General features: G+C 28.2%; 2 protein-coding genes across 2 annotated transcripts; one reads left to right on the forward strand and one right to left on the reverse strand.

The window, feature by feature from the left end:
- Positions 1-234: 234 nt before the first annotated feature.
- LOC145191665 (sortilin-related receptor-like) lies at positions 235-27,001 on the reverse strand. Its single transcript, XM_090074100.1, has 32 exons — positions 25,706-27,001; positions 25,025-25,426; positions 22,135-22,202; positions 21,187-21,248; positions 20,800-20,915; positions 20,473-20,559; positions 20,048-20,202; positions 19,644-19,827; positions 19,314-19,422; positions 18,739-18,812; positions 17,428-17,516; positions 17,105-17,280; positions 15,733-15,925; positions 15,520-15,654; positions 14,865-14,947; positions 14,377-14,568; positions 13,872-14,079; positions 10,815-11,016; positions 10,283-10,469; positions 10,042-10,203; positions 9,791-9,910; positions 6,823-6,942; positions 6,471-6,629; positions 6,112-6,228; positions 5,488-5,658; positions 5,293-5,403; positions 4,296-4,430; positions 4,022-4,139; positions 1,409-1,685; positions 941-1,166; positions 615-818; positions 235-508 (listed from the first exon to the last, which is right to left on the reverse strand). The coding sequence occupies exons 1-32, from the start codon at positions 25,988-25,990 to the stop codon at positions 450-452; spliced, it is 4,986 nt and encodes a 1,661-aa protein (XP_089930226.1). The 5' UTR covers positions 25,991-27,001; the 3' UTR covers positions 235-449.
- Positions 1,830-2,698, forward strand: LOC149877979 (uncharacterized). Its single transcript, XM_090074155.1, has 2 exons — positions 1,830-2,259; positions 2,395-2,698. Exons 1-2 carry the CDS (start codon positions 2,182-2,184, stop codon positions 2,674-2,676), a joined length of 360 nt encoding a protein of 119 aa, XP_089930281.1. The 5' UTR covers positions 1,830-2,181; the 3' UTR covers positions 2,677-2,698.
- Positions 27,002-27,353: the final 352 nt, after the last annotated feature.

Below are 27,353 nucleotides of genomic sequence, written 5' to 3' on the forward strand. Positions count from 1 at the left end.
CTTCTTGTATCTCTATCGTATACACAGTCGTATTTTGTCGTAGTTAATACTTCAAGATTTAATAATAAAAAAGCAACTAAAATTAGTAAAACTTTACACAAGATAAAAATTTCATAAATTCATAAACGAATTGCTAGAACCGATGCTGACATTTTAGATGTGAATATCCACAACGCTGTAGACGCCGTAGACACCGTAGACGGACGTAGAAAACTCCAAAGAAAAATTAACTTCAAAACATCGAGAATACAATTACAATGCAAAAGAACCAGAAATATTTACAAGATTAATTAGCATAATTAATACGAGTTTAAAAAAAAGTTTTTTCCTTTCAAAGAACGCTTTAAAAAATACTAATGCTTCCCCCATTTTTACAAAAAAGTTAAAAACATTTCGAACAAAATTCATGTGCAAAGTATGAGAAGAGGAAATATTTTTTCATCAAAAATTTAAGCGACAACAAGGGGCTCATCGTCTGAGAAGCGATTGATCATCGGGGCGTCCTCACCTGAAACGAAAAGAAACTATAAGACAGTCATTTAAGTTACGTTAATAGGGAGCTTGACTATTTAATTAATTGCGTTCTAATTGATAGGAAGCGTAAAAAGATTCACCTGAGTGAAAACCCACGACCATATTATCATCGTCAAAATCATCTTGATGCGCGTAACTTCCGCGTGCCGCGAACGCCAAAAAACTGTGCTGTAAACGTCGGTATTTGTAAATCATAACAAATAACCCAACAAACAGAGCAATCAGTACCAATGCTACTGGAATACCCCATATAATGGCCTTTGATTTGAAAGAACTGTGATTTTCTGTAAAATAAAAGAAATAACTTTTGAGGTTTTTTTTTTAGAGATGCTTCAAAAAACCATTCCACACCATTCCAAACTCATGCGTATATATCACGCGTATATATAGTATAAGCACGCCTAACCTTGTTGTTTAACAGGAGCTGCTTCCAAAGTTCCAACAGGTGTGTACTGAAATGGCGTGGATGTACGATTAAAGGGATTTCCTTCAGAAGATTCATATGCGATCAAAATAACGCAACTGTACGTGTTTCGAAGTTTTCCACCATAACTGAGTAATAGTGCATCCATATTTTTAATTCTAGTATCTCCATCCAACATTATTTCGTCAACTATTTGATTACATTTCAACTAAAATTAGAAATTAGAAATCATCATCAATCATCAATCATCAATCATCATCATCAATCATCAATCATCAATCATCATCATCATCATCATCGTCATCGTCATCGTCATCGTCATCGTCACCATCAAATATCAATCACCAATCATCAACCATCAATTATCATCAACTTTTTAATTGCATTTCAACTAAATTTAGCAATAATCAATCATCAATCATAAATAATCACCACCAATTTTTTACTTACCATTTTGTATATTATTTCATATTGAAGAAAGCAATTTCCTACATCTTCTGTCCAAGAAACAAATGATGGATAAACATCAATATTATAAGCTCCCTCAGGTTTTCTAACCCCCCCGGTCCGCAAGGGATCAGTTGAAGTGTATAACCACTTAATCTTTTCAACATTATTATGAGCGATGGCAACTGCGAACACATACTGTCTGCAAGGTTTAAGGTTTGTAACTGTGTAAGACTTCTGAAGACCAATTGGTATTTCGGTAACTTTATTTTTTTCATCACTATGGAATAAACAACAACAATTATTTTGATCAATGATCAAGGCGCTCCTGATCAATGATGGTACAAAGCAATGACGTCAAAACTCTGAACCAATGACGTCAAAAAAGAAAAAAAGGAGAATTGTTTATGTTAACTGGGGCCAATGCTATAAACAATTCGAAGTTTTTTTCGAGAAAAAAAATCTTTCGTAAAAACGCAATTTTTCACGTACGAAAAAAAGTTCGTAATCTCGAAGAATTTATCGCTGTTTGTATTTTTTTCGCCCATTGCTATAAAGCATAAAACGTAAACGTCACTAAAATTCACGAACTTTTTTTATCCGTAATATATAGTAGTAATATAATAGTAATTTTTATTGTAACTTTTATTTATTAGGCCTACTTAATGAATTTAATTAGTCATTAAGTATGCTGTGCTGTCTATTCTATTTTTATGAATATTTTTAAATTCTAGTATTTGGTGTTTAAAAAATCTGTGTAAAATTAAAGTAGAAACATGAATTTAATTTTTTCGGATGAAGACTTAGATTTCGAAGTTGCAGAAAATGAGCTTCGCCACCGATTGCCTCGAGAGGTTGGTGTTTAAAACATTACTTAAAATTACTATATATATATATTTTTTTAATGATTTTTTATCGAACAAAATCAGAAATCATACTAAATAGGCGCAGAAATTATATTTTTGTTTTGTTTTTCAATATCATTTTAGTTTAATGGTCGCTTTTTTAACGAAGATGTTTCTGACAACGTTTTTCGAGAGCAGTATCGAGTCCCAAGAGCTGTATTAGATTTTTTAGAAACTAGGCTTAAAGATGATTTGCAACATTATACTAAGCGAAATAAAAGCATTTCAGTACTTTTCCAAATAATGGTATTTCTTCATTTTATTGGCACAAATATTTTTTTTCATGTTCTCAGAGACTGTCATGGAATCTTTACCAACACAATTTATAGTATTATACAGTGTAGGAGAAGCTATTTTCAATGTTAGTGTATTAAGTTAATAAAACTATTGGAAGTATATATATATTTACATGAATGTAAAATCTTTATTTAGAAATATGATTGATTACATACTTATATTATGTTAATATATACTATATATTACATACTTATACTATAACATTTGTAAATATATATTTAAATATATATATATATATATATATATATATATATATATATATATATATATATATATATATATATATATATATATATATATTTAAATATATATTTACAAATGTTATAGTATAAGTATGTAATATATAGTATATATTAACATAATATAAGTATGTAATCAATCATATTTCTAAATAAAGATTTTACATTCATGTAAATATATATATACTTCCAATAGTTTTATTAACTTAATACACTAACATTGAAAATAGCTTCTCCTACACTGTATAATACTATAAATTGTGTTGGTAAAGATTCCATGACAGTCTCTGAGAACATGAAATATATATATATATATATATATATATATATATATATATATATATATATATATATATATATATATATATATATATATATATATATATATACATACATATATATACATATATATAAAATATAATGTAGCAATACATATTTTTATTTAAATAGTTTGCTAATTAAAACATACTAAGCTTCCCAAGAAGAACCTCTTTGTTTTCTCTTATTTATATTTCTAGTAACATTTTAAGTTCTTTAGACAGCATTTTATTTGTTGTGTATTTGTGTATTATTTTGTTGTGTATTTGTGTATTATATGGCATATTTATCGACTATTTAAACTTTTCTTTAGTCAAACACTATGAAAAATTTGTTTAACCAGAATTACTATCGAAAACATTCATAAATAAGTATGGAATTTTAAATTCATACATGCATTGTTAACGAAGCACAACAAGGAACTGAATAATAGATTAAATGCAGTTTTTAAGTAATTAGTTTATTATGAAGTTACCAAAATCCTTTTAAGCTTTATCTATAAAATATCTGCATAAAAACACAAACAAAGAATGTTCAATGATTTTGAAGCGCTAACGTTGTTCCAACAATGGCCGCCAAAAATCACGAAGAAAATATCTAAAATTGAGATCAAAAATCTATCTGAAGTTTTTTTTCGAAAAAACGCATTTTTTATCTGAAAAGGCGATTCCCTTGCTCGTTTATAGCATTGGATTTAATAGCGAAGTTTTTATCTTAAAAACGGAGTTTTTAGAATGTTTATAGCAATGGACTTTTTTTTTCTTCGCTTTTTACGGTAAAAACTTCGTGTTTTACGGAAAAAACTTCGTTTTTTATGTTTATAGCATTGGCCCCTGGTTTTAATAAAAAAAACTCACATGTAAGAAACCACATATCCCTCAACATCCTTTAATTTAACAGGAGGATGTTCCCACGATAACAAAACTGAAGTTTGATTAACGGTAAAGGCTAGATTTGATACCCTCTTAGTGACCTCTGAAAGAAAATTTCAAAATTATTTAGTAAAATAAATCGCTTTTTCAAAAAGTTAAAAACGTTTCCTTAGAACATTAAACCATGTTTATCTTGCGCAAAACCTCATTTTTTTTTACCATTTTTTAAAAGACAAAATAAAAAGTGGAGGAACCTTACCGCAGACTTTAGGATCTTCGTCTGAAAGATCTGTACAGTCAAAGTTTTTATCACACATTTTACTGTGTGAGTAGCATCGGCCATCAGGTATAGTGCAATTGAAACCAAAGGGCGCAGGGTAGCAAACGTCATTTACTTAAATTAAATAATTGCATTCTTAAAAAATAAAATAATTGTATTCTTAAAAAAAAAATAATTTTATTCTTAAAAAAACAAATTGTAGACTTTAATTTTTTTTTTTTTTTTTGTAATTCTAAAAATTTAGAATGAAGCTATTGTTGAGTCTCATCAGAGTTTTGTAGCTTGTGATTTTTATTCCAACATTAATTTGATTTACTAACAATTTTTAACAAATCTACATTTACCTGAAGAGATTTTCTTATCATCTTAAGAGACATAAAATGGCATTAAAATTACATTAAAAAGTTATGCAAACAATCTGCATACATTGTACAAATTGGCATCATTTTGAGCAAAATTGGCATCATTTTGAGCAAAATTGGCATCATTTTGAGCAAAATTAGAAATTTACAGACCAAATTTACAAATTTAAGATCAAGGTACGCAATCACTGATAACTACATTGTTTTGATGACTTTGTTTTAAATTTTTAAGTTTGCAGCAATTCTTAAAATTATCATGAGAGAGTCTATATTTTTTTTAAATCTGTATATTGTAAGAATTCACCAATATCCCTGATGTATACTATTTATTTATTTGCTGGTTCACACTCTACAAAATATTTTTCTCCTTCGCATGTAATATAGGTTCACAATTCAGTTCAACTCAAAAATTGGGTCTCAAGTATAAACAGACGTAAAGGTGCTATTCTGACAAACTTGTGTAAAAAATTTGGTTGCAAAAAAAAATTTAAAAGCAGCTTTTTATTTAATGATCCCGAAAATTATTTAGTTTATGTAAACAAAAAACATAATTTTTCTTAGATTTACTGGATTTGCAAAAATAATTTACTAACTATAAAACTGAAAAAGCTTACACATTCCTTTGCAGATACTCTCATCTTCCCCTAAAGGACAATCCTTTCTCGTGTCACAAACTTTTTTTAGTGAAATGCATTCACCAGTTTTGCATCTAAAACCAGTACAGGCTAAAAACAAAGTATTTTAAAATTTGTTATCTTACAGTGTTGTCTTCAAAACCTTAAATTTAAAAAAAAAAATTAAAACCTTACAAACTATTGGTGTGGTTGGCATGGTTTTACAATTATATTCATCAGAGCCATCTCGACAATCAAGCATACCATCACATTTGGATATTTTTTGATAACACTCTTTACGATCTGCACAATACGCCTCACCAAAACCACATTTAAGTGATGTTACTGGTGGGGTGAATGTGGATTCTATAAGATAATTTAAACATTTTTATTTTCATTACAGTTGTAAAATAATAGAGTGAATAATAATAATCATCATAGAGAGAATGATAAAATAATAGAGTGAATAGAAATAATCATAGAGAGAATAATAATAATAATAAATAATAGAGAGAGAACTTAGAATGAATTTGTTTTGAAAAGTTTCTCTTACAAATTAGTTACATTTCTACACATGTTAGATAATGGTTTGTTACTTCTCTTGTACCATTATTGTATATAAACCGACGTAATAATTTTTTTTTTCAAAATAAATAAAAACAATGATAAATAATAACAATCATTTATTGGTTTTTTCGCTTTTTGATCATTTTTTTTGATCTTTTTTTTGATCATTTTTTTTTTATCGTTTTGAAAAATGAGAAAACCATAATTAGTTTGAGCAGAGTTACTTTTAACGATGTAAAATATTTTACTTACGACAAGAGCTCTCATCTGAGTTATCTCCACAATCATCTAATCCATTACATTTGAAAAAAGAAGCAATACAATTGTTATTTTTGCATTTGAATTGATTCTGTGAGCAGAATTGTGGCTCTAGAAACAGTTTTAAAGGAATTATGTGATTATCATAAAGGAATTATGTACCGATGTCTTTTTTAAATAAATCCATAAAAACCCTAAAAAAGATAACTTCAGAAAATGAAAACTATAACACAACAGTTGAAGAATGATTGCTTTAAACAAGAAGTGTGAATTTTTTTCTTTATCTTTCACCTTTTCTTTGTTCGCAATTATTCTATAAATATTAAATAATAAAGGAAATCTTTGAAACTTACGTGTGGGTTCGGTGTATGGCATTTGAGTAGTTTTTGCTCCACAGATAGCAGGAGCTTCATCAAAACCATCAGAACAGTCATTATCTCCATCACAAAGCCAAGATTTAGAAATACATCGATTATTCGGGCATAAGAAATGGGTGCTTTCTGTACAGTTAGCTAAAAGCAAGAGAGTAGGCTTTTTTCAAAAACACAACTTTAATTATTCATAAAAGTTGTTTAACTTATAAGAATATCTACAAACATTTCAATAAAATTTACAAAGATATCAACTATATAAAAAATACTTTAAAAACAATACATACATACAAATATAACATACAGCATAGAAAATTTAATGGTATTATCTTACAACAATGTTTTTCATCACTACCATCCCCACAATCATTTTCACCATCACAATGCCATGACAAACTTGGTAAACAACGATTATTTGCACATGTGAATTGGTTAGCGTTGCACTTTACTTTATCTAAATAATTAAAAACAATAAAGATAAAACGTTCAATACTACTTGGGTAATAAATTTGAGATCCAATTTTTATATATCTAACTTAAAAAGAGAGCTGAAATGTTTTGATGAACGATTATACAAATTTACAGGCCAAATCTACAAATTTAAGATCAAGGTACGCAATTACTGATAAACCACATTGTTTGATGACTTTGATTTAAACTTTTAAGTTTGCAGCAATTCTCAAAATTATTGTGAGAGATTAAATATCTTAAATATTGACATTAAACAACTTTAAATATCGGGTATAAATAATAACATCTAACTGATAAATAATAACATCTAACTGATAAACATAATGAGAACATAATGAGAATTAACATAATGAAAATATAAAATATTTTCACATTAAAAAGAACTTGTCTACAGCGATGCAGTATTTAAGAGACTGTAATTAAATAACTTAAAACCACTGGTTAAGTTTGATATTTAAAGTAAGTCTATTCAACCAAAGTATGAGCGTAAAATCATAGAACAATAATACTTGCTCTGGATCTTGTGATCATTTTTTGTTGAGTATCAAGTAAAATGATACCAAGTTGAACACAACAATAACAAAAGACATAAATATTCAAGAATTTTTGTTGGCGAGCACTGAGGGTTGACGTCTTATACATTTCAATCTGATACTGAGAAGAAAAAAAATTTCAGCAAAGTTGTGTTAAAAGAAAGTTTTTTAGTTAAAAAAAAAAAAAAAAAAACATGCTGAAATTCAGAAGATATTCTGAAAAAAAAACTTTTTTTTGAAGCCGTGGCACAAAAAATATCCCATGAATCTTTGATAATTCCATAAGTTAAACATTTACCATCCTTTATTTACATTTTTAAAACATTTTTATGTTGAGATCACTTTGAGACAAAAATCGGGGGGGGGGGGGGGGGATTTACTAAAAAGACATTGATATTGAAATATATTTTTTTTCTCAGAACAGTATTAAAATAACAAATTGAGACATCCTTATCTTATTGTCTTCAAAGATTTCATATTAAAAAAACACAAAAAAAAAACATACTCTTCAAGACATAATTTTCCAAGATAAACTCAATGCAAAATGTTTTAAAAACTTTGGTATATTAGGAGTAAAAGAAAAATCAACAAGAGTATAGAAAAATGTTTTTCTTCAAGAAATTCTGATACAAGAGTGGCATTGTGGGAAATTTCTCAGATTGAAATATGATAAAAACTTCCAATTTTTAAGATTTGTCCAATTTTAGAAATAACTCAAAAGTACCTAAAAGATTACCTTAAGCATATATATTTTTACAATTTATTTTTTTAAGAATTTTGTGGTTAAAACTGAAATCATTTTATGTAAATGTTAAATATTATGCTTGAATGAATTTTTTGTCTTTAAAAAGTCATAAAAAATCTAAATTAGAGTTTTTTATGACTTTTTAAAGACAAAATAATTAATAACTCAATAATTTAAAATCATTCAAGCATAATTTTTAGTATCAGTAAATTTCTTAACCAAGTTGAGTTGAGTCCAATTCTTTTCTAAGTTTATCATACAATCAAGAAATATATTTCTAAGATAAATTTGACTATTTCTAAGTTAACATAGGATATTACTAGAGGAAAGACTTACAAAGCATTTGCGAACGTAACGATTAAAGATTAAAATTACGTGCGTTCGTAAAATTAACTGAATGTAATGATTAATGATATCAATTAAATTGTAGTATTGAAATTCCGACGAGTAACTGATTCAATTAATTCCTAACTTTGAGTAATTTGCTCGAAGGGTTCATTAAAGTCTAAGTAAATCAAATAATTTGCTTGAAATTTCCTTTAAAAATTACAAGAACCATCGATTAAGTTATTACGATCCTTTCCAGTTAAGTTGTCATAAAGTTTCAAAACTGACTGTTCTTATGATTACAACTATCGAAGATTTTTCTATAAACCCATTCGGTACTAACGTACTATTAAAGAATATTATACAGAACAGTTTTCACTTTTATTGATGTTTTCATAAAAATGTTTAGAATTTTAAACTATGCAAAAAATGTTTAACTCGTTTGCACTCGTTTGAAAGATGTTTTGAGTAGCAATTGCTCCTTTTTTAATTTTATCATCTATCTCTTCCTCTGAATCTGAGACCTCAGTGTTTCCTTTCTCTTACAAGTCACCAATTGAACCTTACCACTCTCACTGACCTTACCAAACCATAGCCATATGGAGGATTTTGACATGTTAGTAACACCAGGACTGTAGAAATTTAGTTGAAAAAAATGTAGGTAAAAACTTACAAATATTTATGTTTATGAATTGTAAATAACAATTAAAACACAAATAATAAAAAATTAGTTTCATTATAAATATCTCAATAAATTCAGTAAACTTAACGACACTAATAAAAATACCAGCAAAACAAAACTTTAAAAACTTTTTTTTTAAATGAGAACTGATTTGGAGAGTGAAGCACAATTTTGTAAACAAATAAAATTATGTAAAAAACACAATTTATAAAAAGGCTCATATCGTTATTTACAAACTTTAACGCAAATTATTAACAGAAATTTTGCAACTATCAAAAGGTACAAATTATTATGGTTGAATCTTACAATTTAATTTAATTGATTTTTGAAATATCAAAATTTTTCTCATTTGCGATTAAACTGACGAAACTTCGTTTAATCGCAATCGTAAGTCTCTTCTCTAAATATCTCATTTTGAATAATTCTGAAACTCATTTTAAAAAAATATTAGGATATTTTTAGTAACTTTTTGGAAACTATAGCATATAAAATTGGTTGCAATTTAAAATTTTTAAATGATTATTTAATTCAGAAAAAAACCTACTGCATATATTTTTGTCTTCATCTGATGAATCATTGCAATCAGTATCCATATCACACTTCCAAGTCAACGGAATGCAATCGCCATTAGTACATTTAAACTGATTATCCATGCAATCTAACTCTAATTTATGTACGCAAAAAAAGATTGTTACATACATTTGTAAGCAACGATAACGTTTTTAAAATGAAGAAAAAGAAAAACTTAAAGAAATATATTATAAAACTATTCCGCAACGTTATACAACAGCTTACTTGGTTTGCACTCCCCATCTTGATAGACCTCAGATCCTGGGCATGTGCAGTTGCCATTTCCATTATCAACAAGATTGTCAGGACAAGTACATCGGTACCCTGGGTAATCAGCAATAGGCAAACACCAAAAACTACATCTGGATGAACTGCATGGGTTGTAACCTAGAAAATATAGTTAATAATGTCATGGAAAATAACAAAAGTAGATAAAAATTCAAATATTTAGTTGAAGGGTGAAAACCTGTGGTTTGTTTTTCAGGCCAATATGCTTTCACATCCATTCCGTTGTAAATGTATGGAATTACAGTTTCAATGCTCGATGACTTCTTATCAACTTTAGATATGGAGTGTGTAACCCAGTCATCCCAATAAATGTCATTTTTTAATATTGTTAGTGAATAAGGATGCGTTGTGCTTGATGTCACAACCTAGAAATTTATCAAAACTACTTTGTAATGTATATACTACTTTTATATTCTACATTGATACAAGTATCAAAGTTAGTAAGATGTGTCAGATAATAATGCCATTTATTAATAAAACATAGCAAAAGGTTTGTGTTCTGTTTTAGATAATTATGTTTCTTTACATCTCTTTTAAAAAAAAAAAAAAAAAAAAAAAAAAGAATGTATTTAGATCATCAGTAGATTTTCAAAGCATCAAAAATATTCATAGTTAAAAATTTTAATTTGTCAATTTTAAAATTTTATTAAGCTAAAGGTTATAATTGGAACAACAAAAGGTTAGCTAGTGCTATTGCACAGCACTATCACCTTTCGATTTTGTCCATTTAAATCAGATGATTCAATTTTATAAGTACCAGCATCAGTCCAATAAAGCCTGTTTTCAACATAATCAATAGCAAGACCATTTGGATATCTGATATTACTAGATATAACAGAGTAGGGTTTCGAACCATCCATGTTTGCAGAACCAACTTTTGGGTTAAGCCCCCAATCTGTCCAAAACATAATGCTAAAATAACAAATATTAAATTAAAATTAAAATATTAGTAAAAAAAAAAACAGACACACGTCTTGAAACTTGATAAACTTTAACTTCCCCTCTAAACAAACTCTCTAGGAAATAGAAATTGTCATCATCATCATCATCATCATCATCATCATCATCATCATCATCATCATCATCATCATCATCATCATCATCATCATCATCATCATCATCATCATCATCATCATCATCATCATCATCATCATCATCATCATCATCATCATCATCATCATCATCATCATCATCATCATCATCATCATCATCATCATCATCATCATCATCATCATCATCATCATCATCATCATCATCATCATCATCATCATCATCATCATCATCATCATCATCATCATCATCATCATCATCATCATCATCATCATCATCATCATCATCATCATCATCATCATCATCATCATCATCATCATCATCATCATCATCATCATCATCATCATCATCATCATCATCATCATCATCATCATCATCATCATCATCATCATCATCATCATCATCATCATCATCATCATCATCATCATCATCATCATCATCATCATCATCATCATCATCATCATCATCATCATCATCATCTGTGGTAAAACTGCAGTGATGGGTAAAAAACTGGTAGTGGTATTCAGAAGAGCAGTAATGGTGGGTGACAAATGGTTTACTGCGGTAAGAATATTAGTGTAGCATTAATGAAATATTTTTCCATCAAAATTTGTTGATGTAAATTGTGCCTTAAAAACAACTTTAATAAGTAAACTTAATTTTATATGAAAACTTTGACTTCAAATATAAAAAAAGATTGTGAAAAAGAATAATTCCAATGTGAATAAATATAGTTATAATAAATAAATATAGTTGAATAATAATAGTTGTAAATATTGTGTAGTTGTGTAGTTGTAAATATTGTGTAGTTGTGTAGCTGTAAATATTGTGTAGTTGTGTAGTTGTAAATATTGTGTAGTTGGATGAGAATAAAATTTTGTCAATGATCATTTTCAATGATCAAGTTTTTTTTGGAACTATTTAGGAGTAAATTTTAAAACTCAAATCATAAAAAATTAAACTTTCATAAACAAATCATAATGGAATAAAAAAAGGTCTTATGTAAAAAATGTTGTCCTTTGAAATCTTTGAATTACCTTAGTCGGTGTTGTTGGAATTCTGAAAAATAGACTCAGAAAAGGATCAGAAAAAAAAAAAGCTCAGAAAAGGATCATAGGAAGTCTTGGAACTCATTATTATGTGCAGAATGATGATGATGATGATGATGATGATGATGATGATGATGATGATGATGATGATGATGATGATGATGATGTTGATGATGATGATGATGATGATGATGATGATGATGTTGATGATGATGATGATGATGATGATGATGATGATGATGATGATGATGATGATGATGATGATGATGATGATGATGATGATGATGATGATGACGACGACGATGACGACGATGATGATGACACAGATTTAAACAATACATTAAGATTAACAATTAATAAATAAAACCATCCAAATATTTGGTCTAGGAATTAATTCATGCACTTTTTAATTGAAAATTGAAGGATTATTTCAAAAACTAAATGGATGAATTCATTAATGAAAATAGTGTCCATCGCTAGTCACTACTTTTGCCCATCTTTCCGGCAATTTACGAATTCCGTGTCGAAAAAATGCTTCATCCTTAGAAGTGATCCAATCAGAGACCCATTTTTCGATATTTTCTGAAGAAGTGAAGCGCTGTCCAATCAAATCGTTATTCATGCAATCGAACAAGTAGTAGTCAGAAGGAGCAATGTCCGAATACGGCGGGTGGGGTAACACTTCCCAACTATTTCCAAATAGTTTTTGACAGGTTTTGCGACATGTGGTCGAGCGTTATCATGCTGAAAAATGAGTTTATCATGTCTGTTACCCCAATCTGGTCGTTTTATGACCAGAGCTTGCTTCAAATGCATTAATTGTCGTTGATAACGTTCTCCATTAATAGTTTCACCAGGTGTCAGAAGCTCATGGTACACCACACCTTTCATATCCCACCATATATACAGCATAACCTTTGCACAGTGAATATTCCGTTTGGATTGTGATGGACCTGGTTCACCTGGCTTTACCCAGGCCTTTTTTCATTTAGGATTCTCATGATAAATCCATTTCTCATCACCAGTAACGATTCGATGCAAAAATCCCTTTCTTTTCTGTCTTTCAAGCAGCAATTCACAAATGGTCTTTCTTCTTTCCACTTCTCTGTCTTTCAATTCATGTGGAACCCAATGAGACATTTTTTGAATCATACCCATGGCTTTGAGGCGTCTGGAAACTGTTGACTGTTCAACTCCTAACAATTTTGCAAGGTCCTCTTGCATTTGACAAGAATCCTGATCGAGCAATGCCGCCAATTCTGCATCTTCAAATTTTTTCGGCTGTCCTGGTCGCTCTTGGTCTTTCAAACAAAAATCACCACTTTTAAACAGTGCAAACCACTTCTGACACGTTCGCTCAGCTAGAGCATGGTCACCATAAACTTCAACCAAAATACGATGACTTTCGGTAGCACTTTTCTTCTAGTTAATGTAATGAAGAATCCCCCGCAAAAACACTTTATCAGGAACAAAAATCGACATTATCAGTTAAATTAAAAATAGTGTTGTTTACGCTTAAATCAAATGATTTATAATGAAAATGATGCGCAATAACAGTGATCTTCACACGCATGCGTGGCTAAACGAAACGCTGAGACAATAAGCTAGTTTTGTAATCCCTTGTCAAACCGCACGAATTAATTCCTAGACCAAATATATTAAACCAACCCTTTTTGAGGATGCAGTACCAAAGCCCTGGGTTTATCTAATGTATCATTTTTTACAAGAACTTTTCTATATTTTTTTTGTAAACTTATTGTTCCTATTTCTGCCAATCCTGCATCACAATAGTACAGATTGCCATTCATCCAATCATATGAAAGAGCTTCTATATGAACAACCGAATTGTTCATTTGCAAAAGTACAGAAATATTGCCTAAAAAAAAGTAACAAAAAATGATGCAGAATTCTTTACAAAGAGATAGGAATTTCGAAGGTCACTTGTATCCCATTAAATTGTGATTCTTAGAATATCTTTGATCATTTAGCATTTTATTGAACAACTATTTAAGCTACCATCTTTAAAATCTTTTTTTAAAACTTCCTTTTGTTTTGTCTTAAGCAATAATCATAGATTTATAAAATTTGAAGCCATTAAAAGTTTATTGGTAATATTAAAAATATTATCCGTCTTAAAAAAAAAACAATGAAATTTAATTTTAAAATTATGCACCTGTATTCATATTCATAACGACAATTTTGTCAAGCATGATATCAGCGTAAAACAACACATTTGAGTTGTAATCAACTTCCAGAGATACCACATTTTTCATGTCATTCAAGTCAAACTCAATCACCTCTTTTGTAACAAAATCATAGCGGTAAATGTTTCTTCTTGTTGAGTAAAACAAGTATTCAGATGACTCTGGAATAAAAAGTACATCAAATAAAATGATGGTGAATACAAGATGTTTATGGAATGCTTCTTAGAAGTGCAGACATTGATTACCAAGGACTTGAAAAGATCAATCGGTGAACAATTTTGGGTCATTACTATAGGCGATGGAAAAACTGCTCATGAAGTTTCACATGAGAAATATTTCATGGAGAAATTAATTGAATCACCATTTTATCAAATATAATTAATGATAATAAAATATAAACAAATCAACTATAAGAACAAAAAGTAGATTTCTAATTATATAAGCAAAAGAATCTAACTTTTTATTGGACATGCACGAAGTATGGGGTTTAATTGATCTTCGATGCCACCATTGCATTCATCACCAGGGACTTTGCGGTATCTTAAGTGTGTATAAAAAAAAGACATGCTATCATTAAAAACCAACTCGCTTCAAGACTCAACTTTTTGTAATATTCCTTTGTTAACTTAAATGATGGACTTCTTTTAACAAGAAGTCATCTTAGTGGTGTCATTTTAAACATGTGTTAACTAATCACATTGTTTAAAACAATGCTTTAGAAATAGTTGAGCCTTGCATCATTTAGTAAATACTTAGTTTAACAGGATCGAAACTTGGCATAAATTAAATAAATTTAAATAAATTAAATAAATTTCCATAAATTAACCAAAAAATTATTTTTAAGAAAGTATTTCCCCATGAAGGTTTTTTTTATTTTTTTTTTAGTTTTTACTTTTATCTCCTTTTTTTTATTTCCTTTTATCTCCTTTTATTTCCATTACCTTAGTTATCTCCAACAATTAAAATCTTCTGATCATTAACCTTTCCATCTTAATTATTCATTATGATAAAATTGAGCACAAAAGAAAGGAAGTGTGTGTGTGCATATAATAGATTATGAGTATAAATTTAAAACTTAAAATTTAAAGCATATAAATTTGAAACTTACATACCCAGTAGAATGATTGTAAAATTTTCCTGGTTTGCACCAGGCAGGAATGGTCTGATTAGCAGAAAAAATGTTGTCTGTGTCAGGAGCACAAGAAATACTAGACCATCCTTTCCAAGATAATTTGAAACCAAAATCACTATAAAAAAAAAAAAAAAAAAAATTCAATATACAAAAAAGTTAGAGAGAAAAAACATTTTAATTGTACTTCATTTACCAGTCATAATCTTCCCTGGTGCAAAGACATGGAAAGGAAGATATGGGACGGTCATAATCATATCCATTGTAACATAGTGAAGTTGGGTCACGACGCTTGTATATTTGCTTTTTACCAAGTAAACAGTGTTGAGTACTGTTACGCAGGTCTGTTACCTCCCAGGTCTTATAATCTTTTTCCTGGCATTGATTACCTACAGAATATAAGATAATGATGCCATATAAGTTAATTTTTTATTTTTAACTAAAAAAACAAGTTTAATATTTTACAACCAGAATGACTATATTCATCTTCTTGCATCCTTAAAGAGCAGTTGCAGAACAAAAACATATTGAATTTAATAATTACAAAATCAGCATTTTTTAAAATGCCTAATTTTTTTATTAATAAATTTTCTATCAATTTTTTTTTTTAATTATTCTCAGTACTACTTTTGGTATTTGGAAGGTCTTCTGTTTGCTTTCAGGACAGTTGACTGTCATAAAAAACCAAACAATCTATCTTACTACTGTTGTTATTGCTGGGAGTAGAAATGTCCTCAACTAAACAAATTTCAACTTCTTTTGCACAATCAAAATGTTCTCTGATGACAGCACCAGTTGTAAAAGTTCTCTCTCCAGAAATAATCCAGGATTTTTGCCACAATTTCTCCTTGAATAATTTAATTTAAAAACTGCTGGTAAGACTTGCTTTATCTTAGTGCTTTATCACAATCACTTTGTCACAATCATCTTTTCAGTATTGTTGTTGCAAAATTAGTCAAGCGTACCAGCAGATAGCTAATAAATATTTTCATTAATTGTGAGTGAAAGTAAATATTTGGAATGTGGATAAGACAGGTTGTAAAACTGTACCTGCAAGCAAAAACAAAGCAAAACGGTCTCTATAAATTTTAGTCTTCTATAAACATATTGTTCTACACGTTTGTTTTCGGTAAATATGTATGTTTGAATATATGATTAAAAAATGATTTAAGACTTTATTTAGGTTTTATGTGATTAAAAAATTCATTTTTATTTGTAAATGAAGATAAATATTTCCATTAATTGTGAGTTTTTATTTAAATTTAACTTTTATTTCATTTAATAAATTGTGATTGAGTTTTTATTAACTATGATGATTTCCTCCGTAACTCCGCCAGGAAAATAATAAAAATGGAAACTGACAGCTTGATTAAAAGAAATGTCAAGAAACCTGTAACTTCATTCAAAGCTGCAGATTTTTTGGCAAATTCTAAACAGCTCAGAGTATTGAATATATATATATACACACTGCAGATGAACTTTGTTAATTTTTTCTATAACATTTTTTGATTTTTATCAATTCTTTGAAAAAAAATTAAATTTTTAAAACTCTAAACAGATAGCTATACCCAAAACAAGCTTCATGTCAACTTGTATAACAATCCAAGAATGTGCTTCAGGCAAAGATCCAAAAAGTGTGAACACTGTAGTTTTTTCTCCAGGTTCTGTTAACAAACCATAGATTCTTAATGGTGTCTTGTAAAAATTGTATGAATACCATGTATTCCCTTCATCATAGCTATATCTATCAAATATAAGAAACTGAGATTAGCTAAATGTAAGACACTGAGATTAGCAAATATAAGAAACTGTTTTTTAACACCTATATTATCTTCTTTTATTAAACTTTAAAACAACAAGAAAAAAAAAGAAAGATTCAGTTTCAAATTACCGAAGATAAGATGTCATGCCATACTTTTCAACACCTACTATCACACCACCATGATCAACAAAGGCGTAATAGTAATTACCATCAAAGATCTAAAATAAATTAAACTTACTTTCACAGCAGAGACAACCCGGGGGGGGGGGGGGAATCAATTTTAAAGGACTACAGGAAGAAGTTGTTTTTTTTTGTTTTTTTCCCTATAAGATGACAGCAACATTAATAAAAGTTGTACTGAAAAAAAAGTCAACTTTAGTAGTTAATGAATCTCATAAAATAAGAAGCCATGTTGTAAAAAGAATTAGATTTCAGAATTACATTTGTCATATTTAATTAAGAAACAGTAAATTGGTCATTAAAACAGTAAGTTGGTCACAAACTGTAGCAGAACACTAAAGATTGTAACATATGGCCATCTGGATGGCCTTATGGTGATAAAAAATGGCTTATTACAAGCAAGCGCTTTGCCAATATTTTATAGCTTAAAAACAGTCCAAAATATAAGTATCAAGAGGCTTGTATATACATTAATGTATATGTTATGGTTTTAATGTAAATTATTCAAACATAAGTTGTTTACTTGGTCAAGAATCATAATTTAATGATCTTAATGAGAAATTTACTTTAGTTTGCCCGCTTTGAAGTAAACTTACAGAGATTATGTGACTATTATGAAATGGGATTGTTCGTCACAAATGGGGATTGTCACAGTTCAAGTAGGGTAAGTTGTCACAGTTCAAATGGAGATGGTTGTCATAGTTCAAATGAGAATAGTGGTCACAGTTCAACAAGAAACGCCATTTCACTTTTATTTCATAATCAATTTGTTTATGAATTAAAATTTTTTTTTTTTTTACAAGCAATTTAAATTGGAATTAACATGAGGAAATTTTGTTTGTATCTTGGTATAAATATATATATATATATATATATATATATATATATATATATATATATATATATATATATATATATATATATATATATATATAAAATAAAATACAGGACCATAACTTCTACTAAAACTAAACATTGCTTTATTAAAATTGGACTTTTTAAAATTAGGGAAATATTTAATAGCTTAAAAATAAAGATTTTTTATTAAATGTAAACTAAGTTTCTATTTTTGTGTTTAGGGTTGTCAAATAATCTGACATTTAAAAATATCAGAGAAGCAAAGCGACATGAAATTATTTTTTTTACTTTAAAAAATGACAGTAATACTTTTTGGTCTTTCTAATTATTTATCAAACTTTTAACAAATTAATCAATTTTAAACAAATCTACTTCAAATGTCTTCAAGAAAAATATATTTACCTTCTTCCAACTGATTCCAGCATTACTTGAAAAGTAAACAGAGGGGGATGAGGTTAGACTGCTACCAACACTTCCTAAAATTATAATGCTTTAAAGTGAAGTGAATTGTGAAAAAATATGAAAGCAAATTCAATTTGCGTGATTTATTAAAAAAGATGATTTATTCAGTTCTTTTTCAATCTCTTAACAATCTTTTAATTCTTCAATCTTACAATTCTTCAATAACTCAATCTTTCAATAATCTTTTAATTCTGGCAAATTATCAAATACGCATGACGTTTTTCATAATAAAACATTACACGTTTTTCTTTTAATTGATTATGACATCTTCAAGTGATGGCAACATGAAAAAACAAAACTTGTTGATAAGCAACTGGATATATGTAGGTTAAAAATATTGAATTAAGGGATATTAGGTGTCTTTATACCAATTTCTCTAAATTTATTTACACCTTGTTTGTACTTATTGTTAAACTAAACCTTATTGCAAAAGAAACCAAATGGCATTGTAGTGTGTCTAAAAATCATTACTCAAGTACTTATCAAGTCTTATAAAGCAGCTAAAAAAATTATACCAGTAGCAATTATGAAACCAGGAGCAGATTTCTTTGAAAAAGCAGGTGTGAATCGAGTGTATGGATTATGATAACCAAACTCTAATGAGATATGCAGTGAGCATCTACTCTGTAAAAAATTAAACTTTAAAAATTATTCAATGCAAAACAAAAACTAATTTTTTAAAATCAAAAAAAAAATTTTTTTAATTCTCTTTGAAGTTTAATCATGTTACTAACCCATAAACATAATTATAATGAAATATTTATAAAAATATAAATATTTATATTTTGTAAATACTTATATTATAATATTTAAATATTTATATTTTGAAAAAAAAAAACACACACTTCTATGCTGCAATTTTCAGAATCCACAGGAGCCCTGATAAGTGACCACTCTCCTCCTTTATCAAAGGTTATATATGATTGAAGATTCCTCCGACCCACTTCTTCACTAGATAATTGTGTAGCAATGTAAATACCAGAGATTCCTTCAACTTTGTATAACTCCACAAAATCATGTTCAAAAAACCTGTAAAAAACAACCACATGTCACAAATAAGCAAAATAAAATTTCATTAATAAAACGTCGTGCCTATCTAATTTATAATAATATATGCTAATTTATGAAATTGGAAAAAAGATTTTAGAAATTTCTTTCAATTCAAATTAAGATGTGAGCAAAAAAATGAAGAAAAGAATAAAGAAGTAATTTGAAGAGAAAAACCTTTAAATAAAAAAAAGCACGCTACCTTTTCCTGCCATCATTTTCATTATAATACAAGATGTTTGTCAACGACAAACTAAACTTAGTTCCATCTCTCCCAGAGATATACAAATTGGCAACTTTTTCATGTGCAACTGCCACCATTACCTCATCTTCAGTTGCATCTGCAATAATGTAGCTCTAGAAAATTTTTTCAAAATAAATGAGGACAAAATCACCAAAACACAAAGCAAAAAGTTAAAAATGCTTCACTCTCTTTTTAAAAAATGCTAGCCCCTAATTTTCTTTTCTTTTTTTCATAAATAGACTAATTCTTACACAATATCTTATTTTTGTCTCATTTTAATTCCTGCAAAATTTTACTTTCTGTTTCGAGTAAAAAAAAAAAAGAAATGTTGAGTTTTTAACAGGTAGAAATTCAAGAAGTACAAAAAAAATAAACTTGTGTACCAATGCATTTTGAATAGGAAATGTAGTATTTTGAAACTCGCCTCTGTTTACAGAAACTTGCAATGTTTTATATGTTGGGTCTGTTCCCTAAATTGAAACAAAAATCAAATTTTTAAGGATTAAAAAAAAACATCTTCAACATAATTAATTTAGGATCAACTGTCACTTTGGATCTCCGTCTCAATGATTTAAAATTAGTTGATCTTCTCCATCTCAATGATTAGAGTATTAGAAGGTGATAAAGCATCTCTCAGATGAAAAAGATTTTACATAGAAAAGATTTATCTTAGTTTTGTTTTTTTAAAGCTACAGTAAACAACAGCTTACATTTTTCACAACAAACATGTATTCCTCAACAAGCTTGAAATCAACAACATCATATGCAATAACACTTGAAGAAAAGAAACCCCACGGAGATGCTTTATGGACCATTCCGCCATAATCTAAACATCAGAATGTTTTCTTATCTTAGCACTAAATTATTATTAATTTATTAATTATTATTAATTATTATTAATTGATAAATTATATATCTATATAATAATTATTATTAATCTATAAAAAACTTTTTTTGATTTGTATTTAAAAGCTCTTAATTTTGAGTGTAAGACTGCTCAAGTTTTTTCAAATTTTTTTTATCTTAATACTGACTTTATGACAAACTTATTAGGACTGATTTATAATAATTTTTGAGTTCACTACAATGAAACTCACCATAATACTTTTCTCTTTGAAAGTAAAGATCAATTCCTAAGTCATAGGGTGGCGCATACCCCCTGTAAAAAAGGTAGATAGATTTTAAAATAAAAAATATTGCCACAACAAAAAAATTTCTTTTACACTTTCAATTTCATTTTATCTTTTCTTTGAGCTGAAACTTAACAGAAGATATGAAACTTTTAATCAAGATTAAAAATAGAGACCAAGAAAAACTTTATAGTAAGATACTTTATAAGATCATAAGATGTTTCAAAAGACACTTTGCTTAAAACATTAAGACACAAAATTATGAAGGTATTTTAAGTTTTCAAAGCCTATTTATTTATTTTATCTTATAACAACGCATAAAATTACTTGCATCAACTTATACAAATTGTTTTTGTTAATGTACACAACTTATTTTTATCAATTTTATTTTAGGTTAGTTAATTTTTCCCATTTGCAAAAATTTATTAAACATTAAAAACCAACATTATAAACTAAAATGATTATTAATAAACTAAGAAAGTTATATTTTTCCCCCTCAAAACTTGCCCCTGGATTCATGAAAAATTAGTTAGATAAGCTATTGCACATAATAGCAGACCAAATTAAGCTACAGCATGTCATATGTGATAAAATATTATGAGTTTTCGAAGATTAACATTTAGTTATTACTTTTATTAAAAAGACTAAGAAAATAAAAGAATGAGATTTCCAGTTCCTTTCTTTTCCAGTCCCCTTTTCAAAACTTCTCAAACTTCAAGGATCACATTTAGTGAAAATCTGCTGTTTTCTGTAAAGTGTTTTTAAATAAATTTTTTGTTATTCCAGAAACAGTATTATTATTATTTATTTATTTTTTTTTTTTGGGGGGGGGGGGGAGGGGGAGGGGCATCTCTGTATAGCATAAAATAAAATTTAGAAAATAATTCAAAAGAATACAACAATTATATTCCTGACCAGAAATAATTGACAACTCTAGAAGCTTTATATTGCCATGATTTGCCATTCCTGGTTGACACATATAACTAAAGTAATTATGAAAATATGTAGTTAACACTATAAATACTATAAATATATAAATATTACACAAAAAAATTATACCTATTAAAAGAGTATGGTTAAAAATACAATTTTGTTAATATTACCATCTTTGTTAATTTTGGCATTACTAACAAAATTGTATTTTAGTATATTCTTAAAGAGGAAATAATGAAGATAATTATGTTAAATAATTACATTACGAATTAACAAAAAAATAATAATAAAAAAATAAAGCAAAAAAAAGTAGAGATGAAAAGAAGAAATGCAACAAAAAAAAATACAAAAATACTATTTATAGAATTTAAAATGGCTCCTAAGTGTTTTAGGCCTGAACTTATGAAATTTAAAGCTAGGTTTAAACTATTTAACAGAAAATGTAAGAATATGCATCAAGAAAGCTTTATAAAAAACCCAGAATCTTTGTAAGAACTTCAATTAAATTTTCAACTGTGTAAGTTCTAAAGGCAGAATTCCTTCTTATTGGAACTGCTACTATTCATTTCAATCAATAAGTATGTCTACTGATAGAATCACATACTTTTTTAATGCCTCTTTGTAGGAGTGTTGCTTGATTTAACCTTCATATATGCTACACAAATCTAGTACATTAAAATTGAAGCCGCCCTAAATACCTTCCAACTTTTCATAAAAAATGTTTTTCATGAAAAATAGAGCTGCTTTTCTTATTTTATACTTTGAAGTTGCTTTCATCGCTAAAATTTACTTGCTTCCCACAGACCAAGCAATTTTCTCCTTGTAATATCTTACTTTTTTTTTGAATCAGCAGCAGTTTTCTGACAGATGTATATACTATAATTGGGAACTAGTAATTTACTTAGTAATTACCAGTTTTTACTGTCTGAAAAATTAAACAAAAGATGTGAAAATTATATTAACTTTTAACAAGAATATATATATATATATTTTCATCTTCTTATTTATTTATATTTAAGAAATAACCTTTAAGAAAGGAAAGACTATCAAGGAATTTAGCACTCGTTATGACCTTCTCTTAGTAGCAAAGCAATCTGCAGGACTAAATGCTCCTTCACTTTCAACAGAATTTAGAAGAATTGTTTCAAGTGCCGACAGTAAAGTCTTTGGACAATGATTTAAACTCTTCACTGTTATCCTTTTCAGTAAGAGACTGAATAATAATCTAATCTAATTCTTCTTCAAGTGACTTTAAAATGACTTCAATCGGTGGGAACTAGGTAATCCTTTCAAGTTTGATCACTGTTTCAAACCACTTGTTCCCAATCTAGACTAAATTTGTCTGGCTTTCTTGAAAGTAACTTTTTAGCCTCTTTAGATGGAAGGCTACTATCTAAATTGTAAAATTTTTCTTCCCAATGGCCATTAACATTTAGTAGCCTTTGAATATTCACACTTGTATTTCAACAGCAGTCAAGCTAAATTTTTTTTCATGTAAATTGTGAGTTTTTTTTCTTTTCTTTTCCACTGTGAAATCACCAATATATTTTGAATTTTTTTTTATGATCATTTGGTGAATTAAGGTGCAGATTGATGAATGATTTTCAAATGAATTGAGAGTTTGCATGATTGCATGAAAACTGAAGCCATCAACTGAAGCCATCAACTGAAGCTATCCTGGCATAGATTGATGCCAGAGTTTCTCTTTCCACAAATTCTGTCATCTCTCTTTGCCTTTTTACAAGTAATAATGTAATTTTTTCTTCAATCCTTTTTCATTTTGTTACGTTGAGATTTTAAGCGAGCACTGAGCCCAGAAGTTCATCCTCCAGCACATTTAACAACTTTTTTACATAAATTACACATGGCAGATTCTTGACCACATTTTGTAAAGTCATCCCAAACTGAGGACTTTTTGGTCTACATATTTCTTTGTTATTAAGTTAAAGATTAATCAGTCAAAAATATTTTAACATACAAGACTGTTAATAAATGTGCAATACTCATATTTCAAATAAATATAATTGTTATAAAAGTTTTAAATTTAGTAATTACTTATTCATTAGTTAAAAATTTAACAATTAATCTTTTAATTATGTAAAATTATGTACATTAGCAATCAAAAAAATGTTGATGATTAAGTTTTTTTGACAAAAATATATTTCTTTTAAGCATATTTCTTTTGATAAACTAAAGCAAATATAACAACCAAAAATATTTGAATAAGGCTAGCCAAAAATATTTCACTTTTCCTGTTAAACAAGTTCATACTGTAACTCCAAGAAAGACCTGAAGTGAAATTGGAAAAATATTTAGTGCCAAAAAGCATTTTCTTTTCTACTGGACTTATTCATGGACCAAAGAAGTCTGGAAGACAAAAAAAAAAAAAAAAATGAAAGAAAGAAAGAGAAAACAAATTGCTTATTCATTTACCAAAAGTTGATCTGCAATTGAACCTAGTCTATTTAACTGCTGATTTTAAGACCAATAATGGTGTAAACTATAGTATTTCAACTAAAAAACATTGTTCGAATACTACAAATCTATTTGGAGGTCCAGCAACATGATTGTCAACTTTTTTTTTTTAGCACTACTGTATTTAAAAAAATATGCCATTGTTTAAGACTTTTCTTAAAATCTATAAAGTATTTTTTATCTTGGCTCTTACATCATAACAAATAAATATATTTGTGCATTTAGTAGTTTTTTGGATCTTTTGAACTCAAATGATGCCATCTGACTTAAATTATTTATCAGAATATTTGTAATGCAATTCTTAGAAAGTGTGAAGTTTTCATAAATGAAAAAAAAAATACTTTTTTTTAAAATAACAACAGAAAAAAAACTTAATTAAACAAAAAGTCACACTGACCATTTTGTTTCCTTCATCTTTTTCATAAGCCATAACATAATAAGCATTTCTTGGATGATATTTTATTTCTATGGGTTTAAAAGGAACAGCAACTCGTTGAAAGGAATTCCACTCATCGTCTGACTGAAAAATATATTGGTGAAATTTTGCTACCAATATATATTTATTATTATCAGCACTACTTGAAAAAAAATCTGTAACTACAGCATGTGTTCTGTTAGGAAGAATTAGGTCATCGGTATAGTTTTTAAAAGTTTTACCATAATCTCGTGATATGTAAAAATAACTTGGCCTTAAACTGCTAAGCATAAAGTCAGGATCAGTCATAAGGATGAGAATTGTTGAGCTGTTGCTTCCTGACCAATGAACTTTAGCAATATAATGAGAATCATTGAACGAAAACTAGATAACAAAATTTAAAAATTTAAAAATTTGCAATTTTTAGATAAATAACATACACATATTTATAATGTAATATAAATAAATATAACAAACAAAATCATATAGTAACTCCAACAACACATATATAATTAGTAACCAAATAAATTGTCACAACATATCAATCTTAATGGACTTGTCATTCGTTTCATTCTTATTCTATATTTCATTATCACCCTAGTCATGTTATTAAAAATAGTTATAGATATATAGAATTGCTTAACATCAAGAAAAGTAACATACTGGTGTACTTTGAGGCAGTTCTGTGGCAGCACTTCGAATGTATCGACGAAAGCTGTTTGCAATGTGATTTTTTGGTATTGAGTTAAATTCCTCATTCACGTTTATTTTTATGTGAAATTTCTCCCGATTACCATCACGCGTTCTTGGTAAGAATGATGGGTTAACAGAAAGGGAACTAGCATTTGATACATTAACAGTTACAAACTGGAATACAGCAATAAAAAGTAAGAAAAAAAGAGAATTATTATGCGAAACTTTATGGATGCGCACGTACGCCATTTTCATGTTTATGTATGAAATAATAATAGTTCACTTTTGCCTTAGTTTCAAATACGTCATTGTTATCTGGGACTCGTGATTTAAATCTCCACCGTTAAGTTGAAAAGCGTGATCTTACATTAAAGTAGTAGATAATTAAGTAAAGCTAAATAATTGTGAAGTGTAGTGATATCTAAGGTAAAAGATACTTTATTGCTTCAAACATTTGCAGACAGAAGAAGGGCATTTGATTTTTAGTAACGGTGAAGTTGAGAATTTTTAAATTATTAATGTGACACTTCTATTTTACTGTTAAATATCTTTTTCGCTACTCAAGCATTTAAAATAGTTAAAATCTTTCAACTTCGGGTTTTTATTTCAAAACGACCAATTGTAGATATCGTAAAAAACGAAACAAAATAAAGTTGTTTGTGCGAATCAACGAGTTGAAAACTTTGTTCATACCAGAGTTTAAAAATGATTCAGACGTCATAAGTTTGAGAATTCGGGAATTTTTCGGCGGTTTCTAAAACAGAATACGAGTTTTTTAAACGAATTTTTAACAATAGAATTTGCATTCTATTTTTAAAAAACCGCCTTAAAATGTTTCACTCGATGTTATTCGTATTTTAACGAGCTTCATTTTTAAGTTTTGTAAAATCATTTTTAAAGTTTTAACACATTTTTATAAAACCAACTGGTTTTATTGAAGTTGAAAGAAAACGATACAAAAAAAAGAAGTCACCTGGTTTATTAACCAGATGACTAATCTTATCGTTTCATTTCAACTTTTTATATTTTGTTTTGTTTTAAGTTTGAAACTGAATTCCAGGGCTCTGATCATTTTACTTGATGTATCATTATTTAATGCGTAACTGTTTTTTTGGACGCCGCAGAGATGTTAAAACTCGATTTTAGATTTTAGTTTAAACCACCCTTTTTGAAAGAAATAAATCCGCCTTCAAAATATCAAAAATTTTAATCCTCTTTGAAATGAAAATTTAGTAAAGACGTATAATAATTAATAGAAACAAGAAAAAAAAGACACGTGGCATGCATGCGGTTAAAAACGATGAAGTCAGCTTTTTATGTTTGAGGAAAATGGAATTTTTTTGTTTGAATATTTCAATAGTCTTTAACATTAAGCATTTTTTATTTGAATATTTCAATAGTCTTTAACATTAAGCATTTTTAAACAACTCGAGATTTTTAAACAGCCTGTTAACGGAGATCGTTTTCTTCGTCAGAAATAATAAATAAGCACTAGTATATCGTCACGATAACAGCACAATCGCCTAAGTCGTTTTTTCTTGTTTTGAGAAAACGAAAAAAAACCGAATAACTTCGGTATTTCTTTTGCTACGTCACATTGGTTTATTTTGTGGCATCT

The sequence above is a fragment of the Hydra viridissima genome, unplaced genomic scaffold, assembly GCF_058129835.1.
Source record: "Hydra viridissima isolate aposymbiotic clone 2 unplaced genomic scaffold, HvirCarnegie_v1 scaffold_16, whole genome shotgun sequence".
Taxonomy (NCBI): domain Eukaryota; kingdom Metazoa; phylum Cnidaria; class Hydrozoa; order Anthoathecata; family Hydridae; genus Hydra; species Hydra viridissima.